The 18,869-nt window shown below is 41.3% G+C and overlaps 1 protein-coding gene across 11 annotated transcripts in view; it reads right to left on the bottom strand.

Moving 5' to 3' along the window:
* KALRN (kalirin RhoGEF kinase) overlaps window positions 1-18,869 on the bottom strand; it is a 991,119-nt gene that overhangs the window by 478,385 nt on the left and 493,865 nt on the right. For 10 of the 11 annotated variants that reach the window (XM_043992602.1, XM_043992601.1, XM_043992603.1 and 7 more), the window contains one exon: window positions 1,683-1,874. In XM_043992602.1, coding sequence (XP_043848537.1) covers window positions 1,683-1,874 — 192 coding nt within the window. Of the gene's footprint in view, window positions 1-1,682; window positions 1,875-2,049; window positions 2,491-18,869 lie in introns of those variants that run through there. The other variant, XM_043992608.1, reaches the window with a different exon arrangement.

Genomic DNA, 18,869 nt, shown 5'->3' with positions numbered 1-18,869 from the left:
CCAGCTCTCCACTCAAGACATTTCAAAAAAACTAAAACTTAACTTAATTAAGTAGCTTTAATTATTTTTTTTTCCGGGTAACAATCACACATTAATGAATACTCCATTAAGATGAATTCCTGGGGGCAGTGGAGGATGTTTATGCCTAATGAGTTCATCTGTCACTGGCGTTATTGTAAAAGACAGCAAAGTACTGGCCGCTTGCTGCAGCTCTCAAAGTTTCCTATTAATCTGGAATGAAAGGCAATTACAGGTTTGCAGTTTTCTCTGCCTCCCTGGTGGGCCACTCTGGCCAAGAACACAACCCGAACCTTGGGTGCTCTCCAAGGGTGGTCTACCCCTCTCAATCATCCTGAGAGCTCTAGCACTTTGCAGCTGGATGTGACCTTGGGCAAGGGTCCTCCTCTCCCTGAGCCTCAGATTCTTCATCCGTAGGATATGGGGATTGGACCTGTTGAGCTCTCTGGTCCCTTCCAGATCCAACAATCCATGACTTTTCCTCCTTTTTCTTTGGGCAGGGCATTGAGTGACTTGCCCAGGGTCAGACAGCTAATAAGTGTCAAGTGTCTCAGACTGGATTTGAACTCAGGCCCTCCTGAATCCAGGGTCAGTGCTTTATCCACTGCGCCACCTAGCTGCCCCCAATCCATGACTTTTCTAACTCATGCTTTGATCCCACATTGGTCCCTACCCCAGCCTTTAACAGACTTTTGCTCTTCTCCTCCAACTATCAGTCACTGTGTGCTCAGGGGATCTATAACCTTATTTTAACATCACCCCGAAGAAAATGTCATTAGGAAAGTTAAATCTCCTATTAAAAAACAATAAAAACAAAACACCACCACCACCAAATGTCTTTCAAGACCAAACATGAAGATCTTTGGGGAGCACAGGATAACCAATTGAGAGGTAAAAGGGGTGTCAGAAGTCAGGGGATTCTAGGATCTTCATTCTGGAGCCAGGAGGGACCTCACAAGTCAGCTAGTCAACACCCCCATTTCACAGATGAGGAAACTGATGTCTAGAGAGGTCGGGTGACTTGCCCACAATTGCACAAGTGTTATTAAGTAGCTGAAGAGGGATCTGAACCCAGACCCTCTAACTTCAAAATTGGTTCTTTTTCTACTGTACTATACCCCAACTTCTTGCCTCTTTTTATTAGCATAGATTATAAAGATTGCACTGTACCATATTTTCCTGCCTGAGTTTAGTTAGAACAGAGAACAGACAGAAGGAAAGTGGAAACCAATTTCTCTGCCTGCCCTGTCTTTTCTTTACAAGGGTCTGCTCTAGTCCAGTGGGTCTCTGAATACTTCACCTGAGCAAAAGACCCCAGGGATCCTTTACCCCCTGCTCCCACTGGCTCCATAACCCTCCCCCTAAAACACAAAAACACACACACATACACATCCCATCTCACTATGGTTGAAAAGACAGAGGCACCCTGTGTTTGATGAGGCCTCAGTGAGAGAGAACATGAGTAAATTGTGAATCCATGGCACCCACGGCATGAACAGAAAGATAGTTCTTACCATGCTATACACATCACCTTAGAAACATAAATATTATAGGAGATCAGCCCCTGAGCCAGCTGGAGGACCCCCTGGGACCTTATGTGGCTCCCACTCAGCCACCCGGCTTGCTCTTCTGCAGTAGTGGGCACAGCTGTATCCCCTTCTTACCTCTTTGGTGTGCGTGTGAAAGGAGACAGACATGTCCAAGAGAAGCTTCCGCTGCTCCACCCGGCGCACGAAATCTTGGATTCGGACTTCCAGGTGCCGAGCTGCCTTGTAGATCTCCTCGGGGTCACATTCCCCGGTCTGCGCCAACTGCTCGGCTGCCTCTAGGAGCTTGTCTGCATTGGTGTATGTATTCTGCAGGCAAACAGAAGCGGGGCACGGTCACTGCCAAGACCCCCAGAGTGAAGCTGTCTCCCAAGCATGCTTCCTACCCCAACACCCCCAGTGCAGAGCTTCCCAGAGCTTCAGACGAGAAAGGTGGGAAAAGCACTGGCTGTACCCCAAATTTGGCAAAAGAAGAGGCACCTACCCACCTCGGAGCTCCCACACACCGTCTCTCAGTCGGCTAAGCAGCTTGCCTAGCTAATGAACACAACTGTGCACTTGCTATTTTTCCCATCCCTGGGATATCTCTAAGACAGAGCATCTCTTGAAAGAAACAAATGGACAGGCGGGAACCATGATACCCTCGATCCATTCCCTTCCCCCATTAAGTAGCCCCATCAATGCTATCACATTTCAGGTTGGATCTCTAGGGTTGGAAATGCCTCCTCCAAAAGGATTGCCAGAGTTCCTCTGGGGGAACCCCAGGAACACACTGACTAGGAGATTCTTCTTTCTTTTTCAAGTTTCCTGCAATGTCTTATCTCTTTTGGAATTGAGCTGTTATCTCTGGAAGGGCAGAATAGGGGTCAACAATGCTGACTGCAAGAAGCATCCAGAGCCTATGCGAGGAGAGCCAGAAATGGGGTCTTACTGTTGGTAGAAATTTGGAACGAGGAGCCAGTGATATTGCCTCTCCCACCAGGTCTCCACCCTCTAGTTTGTCCACATGACACCCATTCTTTTAGAGCAGTGGCAAAGACAACAAAATCTCAACTTTCTGTTGCAGTGGTGGGGCGGGGAGTTAAGGTATTGAGAACACTGGGTAACCTGAAAGTCATTTATATTGGTCTTTTGAAATCATTATGTGACTTTCCCCCAGTGGGTTTCTCTGTTTTTGCTAATATTGGCTCAGGCTAAAATTTTTAAAAAAGGATTTCCATTCCCTAAGCACATGGTGACTTAGAGTTGGGTGGGAAGGTGGCCCAGATATACTTCCTAACCTCGTTGTAGAATAACACCTCTCTGATAGTAATAATAACCCAAGTATTGGTTGATTATCAGATGTTGATGATGAGGTCTGGGTGGGAGAGAAGCCAATCTCTGATGTAAAAATGGAAACCTGAATGTGGATAATGGAGGGCCAACTTTATTGTACTTCACTTTGCCCATGAAGAAATAACCTTAAATTCTCATGGTTCAATTACAGTGTCATCAATGAGGACAGCTGGAAGGAACCTGAGAGGTCATTAGATCAAAGGATCCTGGATGTCTATAGAGCTATATGGGACCCCAGAGATCCTATAGCCCAAACCCCTCATTTTACAGTTAAGGACACTGGGATCCAGAGACATTAAATGACTTGTTAAAAGTCATGTATGGAGGGCAGCTAGGTGGCACAGTGGATAAAGCACCAGCCCTGGATTCAGGAGGACCTGAGTTCAAATCCAGCCTCAGACATTTGACACTTACTAGCTGTGTGACCCTGGGCAAGTCACTTAACCCTCATTGCCCCACAAAAACAAGACAAAAACAAAACAAAAAAGTCATGTATGTAGGGGGCAGCTAGGTGGCAATGTGGATAAAGCACCAGACATGTATTCTGGAGGACCTGAGTTCAAATCCAGCCTCAGACACTTGACACTTACTAGCTATGTGACCTTGGGCAAGTCACTTAACCCTCAGTGCCCCACAAAATAAAAGTCATGTGTGTAGTAAGCGGTAGAATCAGGATTTAAATCCCAGTCTTCTGCCTCCAAAGTTATGTTTTTTCTATGATAATCATCATCACCACCACTAGCACCATCCCCCCCACCCCTACCACCACCATCATCATAATCATTGCTATCATTTATAAAGAGGATTAAAGTTTGCAAAGAGCTCTAATATTCTCATTTGATCCTCAAAATAACCATGGAGGTAGGTGTTATTATTTTCCTCATTTCGTTGATCAGTTGTTTTTTCAGTCATGTCCAGTTCTTCATGACCCCCATTTAGAGTTTTCTTGGCAAAGATAATGGAGTGATTTACCATTTCCTTCTCCGGCTCATTTTACAGACGAAGAAACTGAGGCAAACAGGTTTAAGTCACTTGCCCAGAGTCATGTAGCTCGTAAGTATCTGAGGTTAGATTTGAACTCGCAAAAATGAGTCTTCCTGACTCCAGATCTGGTGCTCTATTCAATGCACCACCTAACTGCATATATCTCCATTTTACATATGAGAAAAATGAGTGTCTGTGGCTGGATTTGAACTCAAGTCTTCCGTACTTTAGGATTAGCACACTATTCATTGGACTACCATGCTGGCTTTCATACCATGCTTCCTCTCAAGCCATCTAACTAAGCTCACTGCAAAGTGTTCCTAGTCTTCTCACTGGCTCTCATTCTGGGGGGGTGGGGGTGGGGAGCTCTGGAGAAGTGGGTTATTTCACAGGTGAGGAAATTAAGTCTCAAAGACATAGAATGCCTGGTGTAAGGTCACACAGTCAGTGACTGTGCCTCGGTGCTACCTCCTGACTCCTAATTCACTGCCTTTTTTACATAATAATAAAATAGCAAGTATTTAAAAAGTCTTTATGGTTTACAAAGCCATAAGTTATTTCATTTGCTCCTCAGAACAACCCCACGATGTAGGTACTATTACCCCTATTGTACAGATGAGGAAACTGAGGCTATATGCAGATTGAGTGGCTTGTCCTGGGCCAAACATCTAAGAAGTACCCTTTGTACAACCTAGTTGCCACCACATCCATAATACTTCCATTTGTCAGGGAATCCAATCTTAAACTTAACTAGAAACCACTAATTAACAAACTTTCTGAGGCTGAGGAAATCATCTTTGGGACTTGGTCCCTAGGACTGTGTTAATGTAGAACTCTTAGGGGATGAAACAAACCCATAGTAAATATATCTTTACTATATCTAGCGGGTCCCAAGAGATGCCTTTGGAGACTCTTACGTTCTGAAGAACATAGTCTAGAAACTTCCCAGTGTCACAGTAGCAGAATATTAGAGGTATGATTGGAGGGATTCCAGTTAGTTCCCCTTGCTCTGAAATCTCTCTTATCAGCCTCCCAGATCTCACATCCTACCATAAGAGATTAATTCCTTTAAGTTGAGGCACTGTTGTAGGCATGCTGCATCTTTGAAAAATGCCACCTATTATCAGCCCTTAATACTTTAGTGTGAATTAGGTTATTAGATTACCAGACTGTTACTTGGGTGATAAGGTGCCTGGGAAATCAACTATATCACTGAGGGCAGGGAGGAATAATAAGAAATATTAAGAGTATTAAGTACTGATTTGTTATAAAGGGTTTATTCCCCCTCCTTTTCTCTAAGTTAATTGGAGTCTATGAGGAGTATATGAGGAAGTGGAGATTAGGACTAGTGATGCTAAAAAATAAAAATGGGGCCATTGTAACACTATTTTTAATGCACAGAAGAGAAAAGAACTTCAGAGGATGCATGGGTAAGCAGGACAATTTTGAAAATAACATGTAGAATTTATTATACGCTTTTAAAAAAAGCAAGTGACATGAAACAGAGATTCACAGTTACATATAGAATCCTCTTTTTGTGTTCTGCTGTGTATAGAAATGCATTTTTGGAGGGCGGGGGTGGTGGTGTTTCAGTTTAGATTTATTTTTTAAGAAAGTACTGGAAAACTGCCCCTACCACCTGACAGGCTCCTGAGCCATCAGCAGGGATATGAGCAGAGAACATGGACTAATTTAATTATTAGCCTGTGAGATAATCTTAGCCCATTTGATCTTCTCCCTCCTGAACAGGATTCATCAGCAGACCTCTTCCTTCATGTTGCTATCACCACCAGCTCAGGTCCATTAGCCCTGCATGGGTAAAATGGAATCCCTTTACAGATGGCTCCCAGCCATCCTTGGGCAGACAAACATCTTCCAGGTTGCTATCTTTCAAAACTATTAGATCATATGTAATCCTTTCAGCATGTCCTGGAAAATGGTGTCATAGAATTTAGATCTGAAAGTAGCTTGGGGAGATCCCTTAATACAACTTTCTCATTTTGCACACATTAAAATTGAAGCTTAGAGAGAAGTGATTCACCCAAAGTTATACACATTGTAAATGCACTGTTGCCACTTGAATTCAGGTCTTCTGATCCCAAATCCAATGGTTTTTCTAGCATACCATAGTCCTGATCCAGTCTTCTGAGTAGAACACACTAATGTTCCCTCTCCCAGCCCTGCAGAATGACTTCAGGCATAATACACTGATTTATATCCCATCATCCCTTCTTGGTACCTCTTGCTTGCCTTTCATTGGTGATTTTCCCCTCTGGGATTACCATTTTAGGAAGGACTTCACCCATGCTTCAATTCACCTACACTCTGGCATCTTCCTCCTTCTCCTCACCTGCTACAGATGAGGAAGCCAGCTGTTTGGGGAAGGTTGAGTTTGGGGTGCCATTGAGACATCTAAGCAGCAAGTTGGATAGCATAAGCAAGACCCCGGGAGCCAGGATATAGATTTGGTCCTCATCTACATAAGGGTATAATTGAAGTCATAAGAGTGAATGAAATCATTCCACTGGAGACCTATTTAAAAGTCTCCAAAATCAGATGGCAAAAAAGATCTAGTCAGGAATAGATGCTGTTGGGCATGGGGAACCTGTTAACTTTCCCTATCTGGTGTAAGGGGCTAAAATTCTAGCTATTCTGTCTAAAATATCTAATAAGTGGTCGCCAATAAATTATAAGCTTTAGCAAGAGTTAGACTTTTAAGCATTTATTAAGGAGAATAAGAATTTGGTGAAGAGAGAGAGAAAAACCTAGATTCGTCTATCTATCAAAGGGAGAGCACCTTTCTAGCTCCATTCTCCACCAGCATCTTGACGAAAGAGAGCGAAAGCGCCCGCCTCGCCCCCTCTTCCTCCCACAAGCAAACGTCACTTCCTGACGCCAAAGACCTGGCTGTCTTGCCTCAGACACCTTCTTCTCATGGCGGAGCTTTGCTACAGTAAGTCCCCAGCAGGTGGCGTCATTCCAATCATTATACTGGAATGTATAACTAAGAGAATGAAGAAGATGTGGAGAGAGAAGACAAGAGGACCAAGGGTAGACTTTAGGAAAGAATAGAAGTTTGAATGTTTACTGTTATAGAGAGTTCTGAACATTAAATAAATCCTGAGTTTGGAAGAGCCCCCCAAGAGTCATCTGGTCCCACTGTCCATTCCCACTAGCATTTCTTTCTTTCTCTCTCTCTCTCTCTCTCTCTCTCTCTCACACACACACACACACACACACACACACACACACACACACACACACACACACACACGCACGCTTCTGGAAAACTTCAGTAACCAAACCCACACAGATGATTCTATCTCCTTTCCTTAAAAGCCCCCATAGATTCAGCTTGCTAAAGTGCTCTGTTAATTTGACCTTGATATCTAACTAGAGTCCCCACCCTGCTGCAGTCCTTGGCCCCCCGTTTTTGTTTTGTGCTTAGTAGAGATACAGAACATTCCAGAGTGACACGTCCCTACAAAGCACAAGCCTCCTGTCAACGCAAGCCTGCCTCCAGCCTCCCCATGCCAATCCTCCTCTTCTATGAGGAAGAATAAAATATACTTTTTGAGGGCTCAGTGATGGGAGAGACAATCGATGATTAGGGAGCTCATTAGTGAATTAAAAACTCAGGCAATTGAGTCTCCATTATTCTCTGGGCAAGTGCCCAGGCACTTAGTTTAACATATCCATCGAGCCTATTTGTACCTCTCTTTCTCCCTCTGAGGGCAAGTGGCCAAGTACTCAAGTCCCTCTTTTACAAGAACCTGATTCCTGTGGTCTGTAGTCGAGGGCAGGGAGGTGGGTGGGCAGAGGGAGTGAGGTATGGGAGGGGCTTGAAGAATTCCAAAAGGCAGAAACAATGAGGCAATGTGAACTACCAGTGGCTGGATCACTGAGAGAAACTCTCCCCTGCACAAGGACATGGACATCCATTCCTGCAACTAAGTTATTCTGTGTAATGAGAATGGAGGCTACATTTAGGAGATCTGGGGGGTGTCCACTTAGGTTTTTCTCAGCTAGCACAGCTGATGTAACTGGGACTAAGGGACACAGAAGAGAAGAGTCACTTGGGCCAGGGGAGTATTACAGCAAAAGAAGAAAGAGGAAGGCAGGCATTGCCCATGGACTTAAAAATCAAATGGGTGGTATTCAAATCATATACCAATCCTAATGCAAATGAGGATCTAGTCTTCTTGGTCCAAGGGATCAGGCCTTTGGCAACTATTCAGCCAGCAATGGGCCCAACTGGGCCTTGTTTGGACTTGGATTTCTCTAAGGAATAGTGTAGGTCTCCAAGAAGGACCCTGCTATGCTTTACTTTATTCCTTGCTGCTTGGCCATCTTCTTGCCAACCATCTTGCCAGCTCAAAACTATCTTCTGCCCCCGTCCCCTATCTAGCTCTAGAACCACAATCAAATGAATACTACCATTCCTCCTGGAAAGAGGGGGCCAATTGACTCTCCTATAGCTCCCTTCACCATCCCTGTAACTTTCCAGGTCTATATATCCCCTCCTGGCCCCCAATTCCTTCCATGGGATGTCTCTTATTAGAACGAATGTTCTCTGAAGTCAGAGACTGTCATTGTTTTTGTGTCTGTATCCCTAATCCATGCCACACAGTAAAGGCTTAATACATTTAAAAACATTAATTCCTTCAGGGAATCAACAAGACATTTAAAGTTAATATTGAGTATTTTAAAGTTCGGTTTAGGTATCACAAGCTCCTAATTGCTCGGCACAGACCCAGCGTTGGCTTCTGTCAGCTTTTTTCCTTCTTAAGCTCTGACAAGAAAAAAGAAGATGCTGAATGTTTCTCTCTTTGGGGTACCATATTCTGCTGCTTCTAAATCAGAGCCAGCTGCCTATCTAGAAATTTCCTGGCTCAGTGGAGAGACATTTTCTTCCATCTTCCATGCACTGGTTGACCTGAGCATATGCTTAGGACTACACAAGTTGAGGAAAGGAGAATAACATTTTCAAAAGGTCTCAAGGGAGTTCATTTATATCTCAGAGGAGTGTCCAGGTTGGTATGTGTCTGGAACATAGTAGATGCGTGCTGAATAGCTAATGAATATGTCTTTGCTTCAGGAGAGTCATTTAGCTCATTTTCAGTGTGATTCATTATTATACCAGGGCAGCTAGGTAGCTCAATGGATAGAGCACTGGCCCTGGAGTCAAGAAGGATCTGAGTTCAAATCTCACATCAGGCACTTACTAGTGGGCAAGTCACAACTCCAATTTCCTTAAACATCAGGGGCCATCTCTAAGATATGTATCTTGCCACTGGACACAGATGGCTCTGAAGGAGAAAGTGATGTTGGTGACTTACAACTAGTAAGTATCCGAAGTCAGATTTAAACTCAGGATTTTCTGACTCTAGGCCCAGTGTTCTGTCCACTGTGCCACCTAGCTGCCCCTCTTAACTGTTACTGACCAGCACTAACATGGAAGTTGTTTTAGAATCAGCCATCTATGTAATATCAGATCCTACTGATTAGAACAAAAGGTTAAAATCAATACCAAATGAGAAGATAAAGATAAAGAGACATTGTACCATTGCAACAGCTCCCACCAGACTATTTAAAGGTCTCCACAACCAGAGGATAAAAGAGATCTTATTGAGGATAGATGTTGTGGCTTACTAACTATGTGACCATAGGCAAGCAATCTGAATTCTCTGGGTCTCCCTTTCCCAATTAATAAAAAGATGGAGTTTGACTATGGATAATCTCTAAAGTTCTTTGGTACACTAATATTCAATGTTCTTATGATTGGGTGAAACAAGGGCTTGGCAAACTCTACGTGAGGATAACACTTTCCAAAGTTGGGGACCATCTGTATGAATCTTCAGTGAGAACCAAAGGGAACCAGAATGGAAGCCAGGAGGGGCACAGGTGGTGTGGGGTCCAGATCCTTTCTGAATTTTAAAAGCTAGCCCTATCACATTTGCAAAGACAGTAGCAATTATGTACCTTTTCTATAAAGAGAAGACAGCTCATTTTTTTTAAATCAAAGCTTATTTTTTCCTGCAAAGTTATATTTTTCAAGCAGTCTGTCTTCATGGGTTTAAGAATTTTTTTTTTTAGGTTTTAGAAATTTATGCAGGAAATGAAGTGGCCTTTGTCCATTCTTCTTACTGAGTCTCTTGTTCTCCCAACCTCCTTTCTTTTAAATATTATCCTTCAAAGGGGCTTCGAGAGCTTTGAATTTTGGTTTCAAGTTGCAGACAGGAGCTGCATACAGTCTGGGTCTTAGGAGAAGAAAGAGGATGGATAAAAGGTATTATCTTAGTTGAGAAATAAAATAATTTAATGTAAGAAATAAAATTTAGAAGAAATAACATACACATAGAAAAATAAATATATATATAACAAATATCAACACAAAACCAATAAATATAATGATTTAACTCCAAGAATACTAGGTTTCCTGGAAATCTTTGGAGTAGTCACTAGAGCAGTGGAAGGTTAGGTTCAAATCCTGTCTCAGGTACTTCCTAATTATATGACCCTGGACAAGTCACTTAACCCCTTTCAGCCTATGTTTTTTTCTTCTGTGAAATGTGGCATATTGACTTAATGACCTCCAAAGTCCACTCCAGCTCTAGACTTATGATCCCTTGTTGCTGTGATTAACAGAGTAGTTTAACTAAAATTTGGAATGCAGCTGTATTCTCCCCGATCAGGCCATATCTATATAATGTGCTTAGTTCTGAGCATCACATTTTAGGAAGAGTATGAATAAGCTGAAGAGTATCCAAAGGAAGGGGGGGTCAGTATAGGGAGGGGCCTTTGGTCCCTGTCAGGCTAGAACTAGTAGAAGGAACTGGAGAAATGAAGCTTGAAGGTGGGATCACTCTCTTTGGATATTTGAAAGGCTGTCAGTTTGATTAAGGACTGGGATTTCAATGGTATTGGGAAGCTCCTAAGTGAGAAAGCTCCCTCTATCAATACAGGTAACCACCTTTGAGACTCATCTTCCAGAGTTCAACTTACTAGCTGTGTGACCCTGGACAAGTCACTTAGCCTTGTTTGCCACAGTTTCCTCATGTGTAAAATAGGCTGAAGAAGGAAATGGCAAACCTCTCCAGTATCTTCGCCAAGAAAACCCCAAATGGGGTCACAGAGAGTCAGACATGATTGAAATGACTGAACAACAACAACAACAAAAAGCCACCTTCTCTGCAATTTATGGTCTTAGAAAATTGCCTAGAGCATTGAGAGGAGAGATGACTTGCCCAGACAGAACCATTACGCATCAGAGATAGGATTCGAACACAGGTCTTCCTGATGTCTAGAGTGGCTCTGTCTTCATGACAACATATTTATTTGGTTCCATACTGAAGAAATCTCTGAGAAGAAAAGATGTACTAGATGGAAGTTGAAGAGAAGTAGATTTTGGCTCATTGTAAAAAAACCTTCTCAATAAGTCAAGCTGTCTAAAGCTAGGATGGGTTATCCTGAGGGGGAGAGCATTGTGCCATACTGGAGATCCGTATGGAGCAGATGTAAATTGCTATTATTTATTTTTACATAGCGCTGGGCCTGAAGTCAGGAAGACCCAAGTTCTAATCTGGCCCCAGATGCTTACTAGCTATGTGATTCTGGGCAAATCATTTAACCTCTGTTTGCCTCCGTTTCCTCTTCTATAAAATGGGGGTAATAAAAGCACCTACTTCCCAGGGCTGTTGTGAGGATCAAATGAAATAATAATTGTAAAACACTTAGCACAGTGACTGGCACATATCAAGTGCTAGATAAATGTTAGTTGGTATTATTATTATTACTATTATTACTTGGGTTTTTCACCACCCATATTCCTATTCCTTAGTCATCCTTTTTAACAAATAATAAAAAAGAAATGGAGGAAGCAGTGGGAAAAAACAGCGATACTGATCAATATATTGAAAAATATGTTAAATATAATATTCCACAACGGTGAACACTGACTTCTGCAAAGGAATGGGGGGAAGGTATTTTCTCGAATGTCTTCTTTGAGGTCAAGCAGGTTCTTTATCATTTTACAACATTCAATTCTGATTATTATGTGGTTATTTTTATTGTTTACAATGGTGGAGGCACTGTGCCTATTGTTTTCCTGGCTTTGTTTACTGCCACTTTGCATAGGTTCATGTGAGTCTTTCCATGCCTTTCTGCATTCTTTATGGTCATCGTTTCTTATAGCATAGTCATATTCCAAGACATTCATAAAGCACAATCTCTTTAGCCATTTCTCAACTGATAGACATTCACTTGGGATTCAGGTCTTTGCTACCACAACAAGTGCTACTTAAATATTTTGGTACATATGAAACTTAACTCTCTCTCTCTCTCTCTTTTTTGGGTCAATGAGCTCTTTGGGGCATAGGCCCAATAGTGGAATTTTTGGGTGAAAAGGAATAGATATTTGATTCATTTGATTTGCATGATTCCAAATTGCTTTCCAGAATGGTTGTATCAATTCTCAGCTCCACCAACAATGCATTAGTATAACTATCTTTTTCTTATTCTTAGTGATTTGGAAAAATCTTTCATATACTTGTCTTTTTAATGGTATGTAATTTTTCTTTTGATAATTTTATATCCATTGACCATTTCTCTATTGGGTGGTACTTTTAGTTATATACTTTTGTTAGTTGTGCACATACAGGGTATCTCAAAAAGTCTTATTGTAGTTTAAAACTATTCTGCATTGGCTTTTGGGACACTCTATATATTAGCTACCAAACTCTTGTCAGAGACATTTGATATAATTATTTTTCCCAGTCAATGGCCTCCCTACACATTCTAGATGCATTGATTTTGTTTATATCAAATGTTTTCAACCAAAAGAATATATTTTATATTTTATAATGTCTCTATTCCTTGTTTGACTAAGAATTTCTTCCTTTCCCTAAAGCTGTGAAAGTTATAATATCTGCTTCCCCTCTAATTTTTTTGTTATGACCTTTAATATTGATGTCAGCTATAAATTTGAATTTATTGTAGAATATAGTGGAAAACGTTCCACTGTATCTCACTGGGGATCCTTAAGTGGCAACTGGATACCTAATGCTTGGGGATGTGGTAGACATTCAGGTATAGGTTGGAGCAGATGACCTCTAAGGTCATTTCCAACCATGACATTCTGTAATCGGAGTCATAAGCATCTTTATCAATGGCTTAGATGAGAGCTATAGAGAAAGCACCTATTGAATTTCAGCAAGCAAGGGAGAATAAGGAGTGAGAGAAAGACAATTTGTTAGATAAAGGAATCAGGAGAGAGAAACAACTTGACAGGTTAGAATGATAGATCAAATCTAACATGATGAAATTTAATAGTGGTAAATGTGAAGTACTCTGACATGGGTTTTAAAAATTCATCAGCAAAAACCTGGCTATATAGCCCATCATATAAAGAGTCTCATAAAGGTTTTAGTGTACTATACATAAGTGTACATGTAGTATCCATAAGCCCATGTCATTACCTGGGTCCCCAGCAAGCAAATGTGACTTTAGACTGCCATGAATAGAGCCAGTATCTAGAACAAGGAAGGTGATGGTGTCATCACACCTTGTACTACATCTAGAGTATAGAATGATACTCAGTTACTATTTTTTAAGAGAGACATTCCACTCTGCCCTCCTTTTATCCCTGTCCTCATAAACCACTACTGAGGTTATTAGACAATAAAGAGATGGGCCAGAAATCTACAGGTAAAACTAATGCCTATTATACAACAGGCTTTGTAGTAAGCATTTGGGATACAAGTACAAAGAATGAAATAATCTCTACTTGAAAAAAAACTTACATCCCAATGGGGAAAATAACAAATAGGTATATAAATATAGGAAGCATAAATAGAAGGTAAAAAATACAAATGTATACAAAATAACTTAAAAATAAGGTCCTTTGGGAGGATAGAGAGGATGAGAGTTAATTATCATTTGGAGGTTGGGTGTGAGTCTTCTGTATTTTTCATTTTATGCCAGGCCAAAAAATAAAAATAAATCCTGTCCCATATTTGCAGCTTACAAGGGTATGGAAAGCCCTTTTTCTGTAGAGGCCATGACTAATTATACTCTGATGTTCCTAAGGAAAACTTGAGTGGGGACATAAGTCAAAGAGAGATGATTTGTAAAAAAATAAAAAATAAATTGAACCCAATTTAAGTAAAGCCAGATCAATGATATTTCAATGCTATGTAACTTTCTTCTTCTTTTTTTCCCCCTGAATAGCCTTGAAGTGTGAGAAAAAGCAAGTAGTTGAGAACAGGAAACTTAGAAGCAAAATGGGGGGAGGAGGAAGGAAGGGTTGGGAAAATGGGAATGGTCTTCCCTTTAATACACTAGCAGTTAGATCTCTCTTACTAAGGAAGTGAAAGCTGATAGATAATAGAACAAAGCCTCCAAGGACTTTTGAAGCCAACACGTTTTAGAGCCCCAAAACATCACAGTCAAAATGGAACCCTGCATATACACTACAAAAGATTTGCACTTTAAGAGATTAAGGGGTTAGTGCTATTCGAATCCAGGTGAAAAACTCAGGGGTTAGGTTAAGCAATTATTAAGAACACATGAGGTACCTAATTATATTTGGAATTCATATTTTAAAATATTCCTCTAAATTATGAATCTTATTTAAATATGCTGTTACTTTTGTTTAGCTGATTTAATGAGTCATATCTGCATTTTAATAGCTAATAATAACAGCTTAATATTTATATAGCGCTCTACACATATGGTCTCAGGTGATCCTCACAACAACCCCAGATGAGAGGTGCTATTATTATTCCTGTTTTACAGAGAAGGAAACTGAGGTAAACAGAGGGTAACTGACTTGCCCAGGGTCACATAGTGTCTGAGGCAGAATTCAAATTCAGAGCTTCCTGACTCCAACACTCCATTATACCATTTGATGTAATTAAATGAGAAAGCATATTTTTGACCTATTTAGTCTCATTTATGGGGAGTCTAATAATGGGGCAATATCCTGGTGACAGAGAAGGAAATTATATGACTTTTCCAACTTCCAACTTCCATTTGCTTTGCTGAAACAAAATCTTCTCATTGAAAGGAATTTTAAAGTGTTGTTTGCCTCCTCCCTCACTTTGAAGAGTAAATGTTGTGTGGATAGACACTAGGAATTTCCTTGGGGGTGACTAGCTAGAGGCTTCCTACATGACCTCCTAACAGAGATAATGATAGTGCAGATTGTGGGGGCTGATTGTTCAAACCTGAGGAATGTAGCTCAGAAGAAGGAACAAGGGCTCAGGGTAGAATTGATTTGTTTTCATTAGGGTTTTATTTGTTTCTTGCTTCTATTTTGACTGATCGGCTTCATATGGTAAAAATTGACACCCACAGACTGCATTTTTACCCCCACCCAGTTACCTCAATAGACTTAGCAAGAGATGATGGGGTGATAAAATTCAAAGCTTTGGTCTTACCAACATTAGGGAAGGTAGGGGGATAGCTGGAAAGTACAAGGCCTAGCAGGTGTGTGACCAAGCAGAAACCCCAAGTGGAGAAAGGTTCCTCTAGGTCTTTTTTTTTTTTTTTGGTGTGGCAATAGGGGTTAATTGACTTGCCCAAGGTCACACAGCTAGTATGTGTCAAGTGTTGGAGGCCAGATTTGAACTCTGGTCTTCCTGAATCCAGGGCCAGTGCTTTATCCACTGTGCCACCTAGCTTTACCCCGCCCTCCCCCCTCCCCCCTCCCCCCTCCCCCCCTTCCCCCCCCCAGGTCTTTTCTGCTGGTCTCTGTGCTGAGATCAACATTACTTGATACTGAACAATCATTCAGAACAGTCCTATTCAGTTTGTTTTAAGTTTAAAGGGGAAGAGTACTATAAATAGCCTCGAATTACTGTGCCTTTTTTATTTAAAAGAGTTGTTCCCACATTTAGTCTCAAAGACCCAACTTTACATATGTATGTATGCAAATATATACATATACACACATACATACAAATATATATATACACACATATATGCACACACACATATACCATCAATATTTATATTTTTTTTTAACCAGACTTGTGATTCCATTGGGACAGGGAAATCCTGTTGACATGGCCTTCCCTCTACCAATGCAGGTTGAAAATTGCTCTGCAATTTAGAGTTACAAGCCTACTCAATAATCATTTGGTTGGTCTACACCTCATGGTCCACCAAGTCAGATACTCCCTGGTATTCTTCTCCACCATCTCTACCCCCACCCCCCTTTTCCAGCTTCCTTTTGTTCATTGTCTTCTCCCTTTAGATTGTAAACTCCTTGAGGGCAGGGAGTATTTTTTTCTTATTTGTATCCTCATCTCTTAGCACAGTGCTTGGAACTTTAGTAGACACTGTATAAATGTTTACTGAATCGAATTATAGTCTTAGGGATTTGATTTTGGTCACTGAGAGGTTACAGGGCTTCTTTAGGATTATATAGTCTATATCAGAAGCAGAATTGGAACTCAGATCTTTCCTGATTCAGAGGCTGGCTCTCTACTACTACCTCATGCCTTACCCAAACATTTATATACTCTGGTCTTCTTTCTATTATTCTCACAGGACATTCCATCTTCTGCCTCCATGAGTTTGCACCAGCTAAGCCCCTACCAGGTGTGCTCTCCCTCCTTATCTCTGTTAGCCTCAGAGAGTCAGAGTCAGTCTCTCTCTCTCTCTCTTCCTTTAGGATGTATCTCAAGTATCATCTTCTACATGAAGCCTTCCCAATTATGTGTCCCACCCTTGCACCTCATGTTAGCACCCTCCCTTCCAAACAACATCTTATTGAACTATTTTTATATATTTTGTATGTTTTATATATACTTTGTGTGTAAGGGGCAGCTAAGTGGTGCAATGCAAAGAGTTCTGGCCTTGGAATTGGGAAGATCTGAGTTTGAATCTTATCTTAGCCATTTACTGTGTGATTTTGGACCAGTTAGCCTCCCTCAGCCTCAGTTTCTTCATCTGTAAAATGTAAAATAATAACACTTACTTCGCAAAATTATTGTGAGCATAAAATGCAATAACATTTGCAAAGTATTTTATAAAACTTAAAGTCTTATATAAATCTAGCTATTATTGCTATATCTTTACTTACCTTATACTATATTTATGTACTTGCTGTTTCTCCATTAAAATGTAATGGGGGGGCAGCTAGATGGCGCAGTGGATAGAGCACCGGCCCTGGAGTCAGGAGTACCTGAGTTCAAATCCGGCCTCAGACACTTAACACTTCCTAGCTGTGTGACCCTGGGCAAGTCACTTAACCCCAATTGCCTCACTAAAAAAAAAAAAAGAAAAGAAAAAAAAGAAAAAAAAATGTAATGGGAAAAGAAGGAGGGCAGTTAGATGGCACAGTGCATAGAGCACTGGCTCCGGAGTCAGAAGGACCTGAGTTCAAATTCAGACTCAGATACTTATTAGCTATGAGACCTTGGGCAGGTCATTTAGCCCAAATTGCCTTTAAAAAACAATTAAGGGAAAAAGTTCATTTCATTCACTTTCTTTGTATCTCCAACACCTAGCACAGTGCCTGGCACATAGTAATAGCTTTACAGGTGCTCACTGACTGGTTATACAAACTTCAAAATACAAGCCAACTGAACTCAATGGATTGGTAAGCTTTAGGTTTACAAAGGATTTTTTTTTACTCTTGACCTTGAATTGTGGGGAATTAGTCCTTGAAGGGGGAGAGTCACATAGCCCATGGCCATAAAAAAGTTCACCTTGGTCATAGTTTAACGGGGTCAGTACCTTCTCTCTGTCTTATGGACACCACACAGGGTGTGGGGCAGAGCCATAAATCACAGGTATTTCTTTGCTCCCTTCTTGTAGCCATATCCCTATCTCCACCTCAACCTCTGCATTCCAGGCTCTTGGCCTGGGATGCTAAGCTTCTGATTCATGTGTATTTCTCATAGTTAAGATATACTCACTAGTTCCCAGCCTTCTTCACACCAGGCCTGAGTACCCTCCCTCTTCCTTTCCAATTCTTCCAAGTAATCAAATCAAATCTACCAAAATATTCTTCCAACTTTAACTATCTTTATCTATCTAGCACTATTTATATAATCTTCATAATTTTATCTGTCTCTCTCTCTCTCTAAAACTCTATTTATATATCTTTATAACTTTATCCAACTTTATATATCTAGTTCTGTTCTCTTTCCTGAGCTATAGTCCCACATCATCAACTTCCTCTTGGACCTCTCCAACTAGATATCCTATAGGCATTAACTTAACATGTATAAAGCAGAATTTATCTTCCCTCTCAAGTTCACCCCTTTTCTGAACTTGCCTATTACTTTTAAGGGTACCACTCTTCTCCCAGTCACCAAGGCTCACGGTCTCAGTGTCATCCTCTTAGCTCTGGGTCCCTCACACATCCCAGCTCTGGATCACACCCCATTTCCTAGCTCCTGGCACCCCCCACATCCTACCTCTTGATTACCCTGTATATCCAATCTGCCAAAACCCAGTTCTATTTCACATCTTTCATATATGTGCCTTCTCTGCAATCCTGTGGCCACCACCATAAATAAGGTCCTCATCACCTCTCATCTGGATTGTTATAATATTCTTCTCCCTGACTCAAGTCTCTCCCAACTCTAATCAATCTTCACACGGCTGCTAAAGTGAATTTTCCAAAGGGCAGATTTGACTACGTTACCCCTTATGGAATAAACCCCGGTGGATCTGGATTCCCTCCAGGATCAAACATAAAGCCCTCTGTTTGTACTTAAGGCTCTCACAGTCTGTATTCTTAACTTTCCAGTCACCTCATACTTTGTCTCCCATGCCTGTGTTCTACCACCCAGCCATACTGGCCTCCTTGGTGTCTGTGACCCCCTATTGCCCCTCTCTATGCCTTGGCACTGGCTGTCCTCCAGGCCTGGAGTGCTCTTCTTTCTTCCTTTCACCTCCTAGTTTACCTGGTTTCCTTAAAGACTCAGCTCAAATCCCCACCATCTGCAGGAGGCCTTTCCTGCATTTGTT

Source organism: Dromiciops gliroides, chromosome 3 (genome assembly GCF_019393635.1).
Source record: "Dromiciops gliroides isolate mDroGli1 chromosome 3, mDroGli1.pri, whole genome shotgun sequence".
In the NCBI taxonomy this organism is placed as follows: domain Eukaryota; kingdom Metazoa; phylum Chordata; class Mammalia; order Microbiotheria; family Microbiotheriidae; genus Dromiciops; species Dromiciops gliroides.
This window is presented reverse-complemented; position numbering and strand designations above follow the sequence as displayed.